The sequence below is a fragment of the Limanda limanda genome, chromosome 4, assembly GCF_963576545.1.
Source record: "Limanda limanda chromosome 4, fLimLim1.1, whole genome shotgun sequence".
NCBI lineage: Eukaryota > Metazoa > Chordata > Actinopteri > Pleuronectiformes > Pleuronectidae > Limanda > Limanda limanda.
The window spans coordinates 30,258,913-30,268,358 of record NC_083639.1 but is presented as its reverse complement, the minus strand read 5'-3'; the positions used below and the strand labels follow the sequence as shown (position 1 = coordinate 30,268,358).

Below are 9,446 nucleotides of genomic sequence, written 5' to 3'. Positions count from 1 at the left end.
CATAAGTCTCTTTAAATTGTAACTACAGTTAAATCTTTTTCCACACTGAGAGCAAGTAAAATAATGATCTGCTGTATGACTCATCGTATACACAGATTGCCCATTACTTTAAATCTTTTACCAACTTAATAGTTTCTCTCCTTTATGACTTTGCTTATGTATATTCCACTGTTAATTTAGAGCAGATTTTTTACCAGACATGGAGGACATTATGAAAAATACATCAGTAAATAAGGGTATGTAACATATATTGCATAAATCAAATCCGTAGAAACAAGATATATCAACAATATCTTTCATGTTATTCAATGAGTTACTTTTTCTAGGGACAAAACAAATCTCTCCTATATTAATAGGGTTAGGATTAGAGTTAGTAATATGCAGTTGCATCAGCCATTCGTCTTTTACCAATATATGGTTTCTCTGCTGTATGCTCCCTCATATGCATGGTTAGATGAAATTTTCGTGCGAATCTTCTTCCACACTCGGAGCAACTCATCGGTTTCTCTCCTTTATGAGTCTTCATATGTACACTTAGCTCGCCCTTTAGTCTGAATCCTTGACCACACTCGGAGCAACTAATATGTTTCTCTCCTTTATGAGTCTTCATATGTACAGTTAGCTCACCCTTTAGTCTGAATCCTTGACCACACTCGGAGCAACTAATCTGTTTCTCTCCTTTATGAGTCCTCATATGTACAGTTAGCTCACCCTTTAGTCTGAATCCTTGACCACACTCGGAGCAACTAATCGGTGTCTCTCTTGTATGAATTCTCATATGTGCAGTAAGCTCGCAGTTTCGTCTGAATCTTTTCCCACACTCAGAACAACCAAATGCTTTCTTACCAGTTTTACATTTCATATCACTTAGAGGCTGTTTGTTATTTTTTGTATTTAAACCAGACTGAGGTTTGGTCAACAGTTCCTCCTGTCCCTCTTTAATATGGGGGGGCTTTCGGTCCTCCTGGTCCACAAGGGGGCTCCACTGCTGCTGCTCAGGGGGAACCTCTTCTTTATTCACCATCAGCGGCTGTACGTCTGCAGGACACACTGAAACACAAATATCATTTATCATTCCAGAGTTTCCTGAAGTGTTTTTAAAAACTTGTGTTGTGTCTTTTAATGTCTAATATTATTTTTGAAGGATGACATTCAGGAAGCAGAGATGTTGAAGTAGTTCATAGTGACCAATAAAAAAAGTGTTATATTTTGAGGTCAAATAAACAAATTAGGACACTAACAGAGCAGAGCAGGGCGAGTGGAGGTTAGTTAGTTGGTTAAGCTGTTTTCAGATATGACCTGTGGGTAAAAACCAGAGAATTGTCTCCAGAATTTCTCCAGAGTTTGTGTTTCACACATGAACAACACAGCAGCAGGTTTTCTGCACACACTCGTTCACAACAGCATCAGATCCTCCTTATTATTCAGGTGAAGGAGGAGCAGCTGACAGAGACAGGAAGTAATGTATTAACTCTGCTGCATAGATCATGTGATCATGTTTACATCACCCCGACACCGTCGTCAGCTCTTATCAACACAAACTCTCTTCACATCTGTCTGGTCTTCTGGTGATGACGTCATTAGGAGGAAGGAAGATGGCTGCGTCAAGTCAAAGCTTTGATTCACCAAAAGATCAAACTGAAGCCAGGAAACAAATAGCCCACGATCATCTGAAGTTTGGGAGTTTTTTAGACGGAGACCAAACAACATGTTTCTCTGTAAACTCTGCAAATCCAAAATGATCACAGCAGCAAAACCGTGATGCACGAGCATTTGAAGCTGGAGCATCCAGGGGAGATTCCTCAAGATGGCATCTGGAGCGAGACAGAACCGCAAGTTTGACTTTTTGTCCTGAAACAAGCGTAATATATTATGATTATCAACACGTGGAATGGAATAGGAATAGACTGGAATAGCAGGGATCATCTTCACTGCACAACCTCAGTGACTGAATCACTCCATGTTGTAAACCAGTTTTAGTATTTAAATAAAACCCAGATTCTCCAGTTCAGGGAAAGTGTTGGTTTGACAAACATGGATTTATTCATCTATGTGTCACAGCAATTGTTTTGAAATCAAGCATCTCAGAAATAGGGTCAGCGGTGTGGAGGCGCCGGGCCTCAGCAGGAAGACCCCCATGCTGAGCACCTCCGTCTCGCAGATGTGCATGCAGGGGACCGGGGGGCTCTGGAGCCCCGCCTCCCCGGAGATCGGCTCGCCGCCCCGGAGCTCGGCTTGCTTTTCCGGGGAGAGATATTCAGGTTGGCCGCCGGCACCGCGGTCACCAGCGAGATGAGCTCGCTCTATGTTTCCGCCACGACGAAGACTTGAGGCGCCTGTAGGTGACGCAGGCCTGCCTCGCTATCTTCTGGATCAGCAGAGTTTTGTTTTCCCGCGGCATTCTGGCTGCGGGTGAGGACAGCAGCCCCGCGCCCTACTCTCGTTCGCACGTGATAATCGTGCACGTTGCGATTAAGAAGGTGCGTTTTGTCATATCGCGATTTTATCGCAAATGCAATTAATCGTTCAGCCCTAGCGCACACACAGACACGTGCACGCACACACAGGTGAGCAACCTCCCACCAGCGGACAGAGAGCCTCCATCTGAGAACAAGTGGCATGAACCACCTGAAAAAATATCCACGTTTTTTGAACGCTCCCAGGTGGATGATGGTGGTGATGTTGGTGAAGATGGCCACGCCCACTGTCCTGCGAGTAGCAGCCGGAGTAGCTCTCCTGCTCTGGGTCCAAGTACAGAGAAGAACCCACGTGCTGCACGCCCGGCCCCAGATAAGCCTCTGCCAGTCACCACCGGATGATTTGGTTTTTACCCAGCTTGGCTGTCAGAGGGGAAATCTCCCCCTGGCTGTACAAGACTGATCAGTCCTCTCCTGTACTCCCTGTTCATGCATGACTGCGTGGCCACCCACAGCTCCAACACCATCGTCAAGTTTGCTGACGACACCACAGTCATAGGCCTGATCACCGCAACGATGAGAAGGCCTACAGAGAGGAGGTCAGAGCCCTGACATCTTGGTGCCAGGACAAAAACCTCCTTCTCAACGTTGGCAAAACTAAGGAGCTGATCGTGGACTACAGGAAGAGACAAGGAGTGGAACACGCCCCCCTCTTCATCAACGGGACCCCAGTGGAGCGAGTCAGCAGCTTCAAGTTCCTCAGGGTCCACATCAGTGATGACCTGACCTGGAACCATCACACAGACTCCATCAGGAAGACGGCCAGGCAGCGGCTCTTCTTCCTCCGCCGGCTGCGGAGGCTCCACATGGACTCCAGGATCCTATGCAACTTCTGCAGGTGCACCATAGAGAGCATCCTGGCTGGCAGCTGCACCGCCTGGTACGGCAGCTGCACCGCCCTCAACTGTAAGGCTTTACAGAGGGTGGTGAAGTCTGCTCAGCACATCACCAGGACGGCGCTACCATCCATGGAGGACCTCTACACCCACCGGTGCAGGAAGAAGAGCACCCGGATTATTAGACCCCTTTCCCCCCAGCCAAAAACATTTTTGCCTGCTGCCGTCTGGCCGACAGTACCGCAGCATCCGGGCCGGCACCACCAGGCTAAGAGACAGCTTCATCTCCCAGGCCATAAGACTTTTATACTCCTCTGAACTGCAATAATTCCACCAAACCAGCACCTTAGCATATTTGCACCAGCACCGTGGCATATTTGCACTACTGCACAAATTGCACTATTGTTGTTTTATTTTTCTCTTCATCTGTAAAGATATATATATTTTATATTTTAAATTTTTGATATTCTATTTAATAGAATATTGAAGTAAAAAAAACTACGCAAATTAAATGCTGAGCAATAAAAACATCATTCAAAACTCTATTTCTAAGATGGCGCTGTACTAACGGGAGCCTGTCGTAGCAGCTCCGTGTATTATTGTCGGTTTCTTGTGTTTTTATTACGTTTGCTGTTTGTTTGTTTTTTTACATTTATTTTTGCACTGCTCTGTGCACCTACGTACCGCACAAGGACGAGGTGCTTTTGCAACTGATCGGACACTTTTTTTATAACTTTTAACCGCACTTCGGTCTCTTTGGATCACTGGGAGCATGCCTGCAACACACGCCGGCATTGCTTACACCCGCGACCAGCTGATGGCCCTGAGGCACACCTCCCTCTTGGCCGGAGAGAGACCCACCATCCCGGAGGAGCTGACGAGGAGACGGCGAGGCTGCAGAGCGGGGATTAAACGGAGGATGGAGAAGAGGAAGTTTAAGCCCTTCATCCCTGCAGTCATCACTGGAAACGTGAGATCGCTGGCGAATAAAGTGGACGAACTGGAAGCGCTCATCAGGACACAGAGGGAGTACAGGGAGTCCAGTGTTGTGTGTCTCACGGAAACGTGGCTGCACGAGCAGATACCGGACTCCAACGTCACCATTCCCGGCTTCCAGACGGTTCGAGCCGACAGAGACACCACCGCGACCGGCAAGAAGAAAGGAGGGGGTCTCGCCGTGCTCGTGAACAACAGGTGGTGTCACCCCGGGCACGTCACGGTTAAACAGCGTGTCTGCAGCCCGGACGTCGAGCTTGTCGCCGTCGGACTTCGTCCATATTATTTGCCGAGGGAGTTTACCAGTGTTTTCCAGGAATGCGGAAGCAGCGTGTGACTTCATCCACACTGTGACTGCAGGATTACAAACACAACATCCCGGGGCCTTCATCTTCATCACAGGTGACTTTAATCATGCCTCCCTCTCATCCACACTCCCAACCTTCTTCCAGTTTGTGAAATGTGCAACACGTGAAAATAAGACTTTGGACCTGCTGTATGCAAATGTGAAGGATGCATACAGCTGCACTGCCCTGCCACCATTGGGCAGGTCAGACCACAACCTAGTCCTGCTCTCACCATCATACAAGCCTGTGGTTCAGCAGCACCCAGTCACAGTGAGGACTGTGAGGAAATGGTCTCCTGAGGCCATGGAAACACTGCGTGGAGCCCTGGAGGCCACAGACTGGGCTGCTCTGTATGAGCCACATGGTGAGGACATTGATGGCCTGACTGACTGTGTCTCTGAGTACATTGGGTTCTGCATAGACAACATCATCCCCACTAAAGAGGTTCGCTGTTACCCAAATAACAAGCCGTGGGTAACAAGCGACCTGAAGGCCCTTCTGAACGAGAAGAAGAGGGCCTTTAGATCACGGGACAGTGCAGAGCTCAAGCGGGTACAAAGGGAGCTCAGGGACGTGCGAACGAGCTGAACTCTTTCTTCAATAGGTTCAACTGCAACCCCCCACCCCCAGCGGACCCTCCACTGCCTCCTCTGCTTTTCCGAGCAACAACACCCCACCTCCCCGTCACCACCTCCCCCCACCCCCCCGCTGGCTTTCACCACAGACCTTTTCACACCTCCCACCCCCAGGACATCCTCACATCACCCACAGCCCCCCATCACCTCCTGCAACACACACCTCTCTGCACCACCCTCATCACCTCCACCCTCAAACCCACCACTGACATCCCCCACCCCGGACTCCACATCACTGCCAGCCAGGTGAGGAGAGAGCTGGAGAGGCTCAAACAGAGGAAAGCTGCAGGACCGGACCGCATCAGCCCTCGTGCGCTGAAGGGATGTTCCAGCCAACTCTGTGGAGTTCTCCAGCACCTCTTCAACCTGAGCCTACACCTTCAGAGAGTGCCTGTGATCTGGAAAACATCCTGCCTGGTCCCAGTGCCCAAAAACGGACGTCCTGCTGCACTGGAGGACTACAGGCCGGTGGCGCTGACCTCTCACATCATGAAGGTCATGGAGAGACTGGTCCTGGCACACCTCAGGCCACTGGTGTGCCCATCACAAGACCCCCTGCAGTTTGCATATCAGCCCCATGTTGGGGTTGATGATGCAATCATCTACCTGCTGCAGAAGGCTTATTCCTCCCTGGACAGACCCAACACCTCAGTCCGGATCATGTTCTTCGACTTCTCCAGCGCCTTCAACACCATCCAGCCCAGACTGCTGAAGGCCAAACTGGAGGGCACGCAGGTGAGTGCTCCCCTCATCACTTGGGTCGATGACTATCTGACGGGCAGACCGCAGTTTGTGAGATTACAGAACTGTGTGTCTGAACGTCTGATCAGTAACATTGGGGCCCCCCAGGGAACTGTACTGTCCCCCTTCCTCTTCACCACATACACTGCTGACTTTAAGCACTGCACTGAGTCGTGTCATCTGCAGAAGTTCTCTGATGACACGGCCATTGTGGGGTGTGTTGAGGGCGGGGGGGAGGCTGAGTACAGGGACCTGGTTGACCGCTTTGTGAAGTGGTGTGGGGAGAACCGCATGCAGCTCAACGTGGAGAAGACGAGGGAGATGGTGGTGGACTTCAGGATGAAACAAGCCCCTGCCCTCTCCTGTCTGCATCGGTGGGACGGATGTGGAGGTGGTGTCTGCATACAAGTACCTGGGTGTCACACTGGACAATAAACTGGACTGGTCCACCAACACACAGGCCGTCTACAAGAAGGGCCTGAGCCGGCTTTACTTCCTGAGGAGGCTCAGGTCCTTCCACGTCTGCAACAAGATGCTGCAGATGTTCTACCAGTCTGTTGTGGCGAGCACCATCTTCTTTGCTGTGGTGTCCTGGGGTGCGGGCATCAAGGCAAAGGACGCCAACAGACTGAAAAAAATCATCAGTAAGGCAGAGTCTGTGGCTGGCTCTAAGCTGGTCACCCTGGAGGAGGTGGTGGAGGACAGGATGCTGGCAAAACTGCTGGCAATCATGGACAATCCCTCTCACCCCCTCTACAAAACCCTGGACAAGCTAAGGAGCAGCTTCAGCCACAGACTCATTCAACCCCCCCGCTGCTCTAAGGAAAGATACAGGAAATCGTTCCTCCCAACCGCAATAAGACTGTACAACTCCTCTACCTCTGTCAGAGCCACCATCACAGAACTGCACTAAACCTGTCTCCTGCACTGTGTACCTGTACAACACTCCGCTCCATATACACTTACTTCACATCATATGTGATATGTGTTCATATAAACCATATTGATATTATATATCATTTTATACAATAATATTGTCTTTTGCACACTCTGTCTACATATTCTTACACTCATAGTATATTATCTATTGTATAGTCAAATACTTATATTTATACCTCTACTATATATCATATCATATATTATACTCTCTGTATATTCTTTGTATATATAAGTCTATATACGCATATTTATACATGTGTACATGTCATAATTATAATTATTATATTACTACTATTATTATTATATATACTGTTGCTGCCATTATTACTATATACTGCTTTTTTATTGGTATAATAACTATCATATATAAACATATATTATATACTATATATATACTGTACTATTTTATTATACTGTCTTACAATAACATTACCATCATATCATCAGTACTATTACCATCATCTTGCCACTGAACCTTATCTACCTATTTATCTTGTGTTTCTATTTTTTATTCTTTCTACCTCAATATTTTATGTTTTATAGTATTGTATTGTATTTTATTGTATTCAAATATACCGGCTGCTATGAAGACTTAATTTCCCTCCGGGGATGAATAAAGTTATCTGTCTATCTATCTATCCATCTATCTATTTTAAAGATGTATGGAATGCAGCACACGCTGCATGTTGAGTTTCAACCCTCCACTGTACATTCTTCCATCACATGCACAGATAACTCCCAGCATCCTTCACTCTACAGCAGGGCTATTGAGGCCTGCTGTAGAGTGAAGGACTAGTCAGGATGAGACGAAGCAGTCTGGAGAACTTTTTACACAAAAGGAGCCAAAATGCAGGAACAGCCCAGATGTGAGCTGAGCTTCTAACAGCAGCTTGCAGATGATGATCGAGGACATGTGACCCCTGGCGGCAGCTCAGGGTCAAAGCTCCTGATCCTCGGATCTACACATTCCACCAACTTCACCAACCAGACATTGATTTAAACGTATCGTTCCCTTTAAGGAGTGTTTGTTCTCCTGTTAGCAGAGCTGAAGCTACCTAGCGTTAGCAGAGCTGAAGCTACCTAGCGTTAGCAGAGCTGAAGCTACCTAGCGTTAGCAGAGCTGAAGCTACCTAGCGTTAGCAGAGCTGAAGCTACCTAGCGTTAGCAGAGCTGAAGCTACCTAGCGTTAGCAGAGCTGAAGCTACCTAGCGTTAGCAGAGCTGAAGCTACCTAGCGTTAGCAGAGCTGAAGCTACCTAGCGTTAGCCTGTGAGCGGCTCCTCGAGGGACTCACCAACTCGGTGCAGCCGGAGTTGGGGCTTCATCACGGCCTCCAGCAGCCTCCTCTGGCGGCAGATCTCCCGCTCGGACCGCTCCATTCTGTCTTCGAACACCGCGACGATCTCCTCCGCCGCCGCCGTTAGCCGCTCGGTTAGCATCGCTCTCAGCTCCGGGACTCGAGCCGTTTCTCCTCCTTTCTCCAGCTGCAGCAGAAAGTCTTCGGCGGCGGCGCTGATCCGCTCATGTACCGACTCCCGCAGCAGCTGCACGTCGCACATCTTCCTCCTCTTTGTGTCTGTGTGTGTGTGTGTGACAGGAGGAGTTCCGTGTGGACCAGGGTGTGCGGTTGCTGAAGATCATCGAGCGAGTGTTTGCTTGGAAGATGAACAGCCCTGAAGGATCATGGGTAATCTTCCTCAGCAAGCAGCTCCTGATGAACGTGGCATCTGGCCACGGTACACACACACAGACACACACGCACGCACGCACACACACACACACACACACACAGACACACACACAAGTTTTCACCCTGTTAAAAGTGTTATTTAGTAGTTTGTCCTGACTCTTGTTGAGGGTTAAGGGCAGAGGACGTCACTCCTTGTTAAAGCCCTATGAGACTAATTGTGATTTGTGAATATGGGATATACAATCAAAAGTGCATTCTATATATACACATGTATTTCTGTGTATTTATTTGCTAGTGAAAATGAACTCAGGGATTCAGACACAGTCACTTGCAGCTGCACACTCTTTACTCTCACTCCAGCATGTACAGTTTATCTACCTTCATGATATACTGTGTGTACATCCTACAGTTTTACATGTATTCATGTTCCTTTGTTGCTTCTTTTCAAATTTCTTCTTCAGTTGTTTCTCTCACTGAGTTTCAAATACATTCTGCTTGTAGATTGTGTTTTAATTGTTGTGTTGTGTCTCTCAGGTCAAATAACTGCCCAGTGTACATGTATAGATTTAGATTATAAGGTTTCTGCTCGTAGGAAACACACTGTGATACCTACCTGTTAATTTATGTTTACGATTTTAGAGCTTAAATCTTCTCAAAGGGATTTTTCTGCATAAATAAAGGACGTTTCTCTTTAGTTTCCATTTCTGAATATTAGCAGGAAGCTAATCTGAAAGAGCGATAGTTTAAAAATATTTAGCAAAAGATCACCGGGCTACACTAGTAGCA

The 9,446-nt window shown here is 47.8% G+C and overlaps 1 protein-coding gene across 1 annotated transcript; it reads right to left on the bottom strand.

The window, feature by feature from the left end:
- Positions 1-237: 237 nt before the first annotated feature.
- Positions 238-8,633, bottom strand: LOC132999945 (gastrula zinc finger protein XlCGF8.2DB-like). Its single transcript, XM_061069754.1, has 2 exons — positions 8,265-8,633; positions 238-1,050 (listed from the first exon to the last, which is right to left on the bottom strand). The coding sequence occupies exons 1-2, from the start codon at positions 8,527-8,529 to the stop codon at positions 371-373; spliced, it is 945 nt and encodes a 314-aa protein (XP_060925737.1). The 5' UTR covers positions 8,530-8,633; the 3' UTR covers positions 238-370.
- Positions 8,634-9,446: the final 813 nt, after the last annotated feature.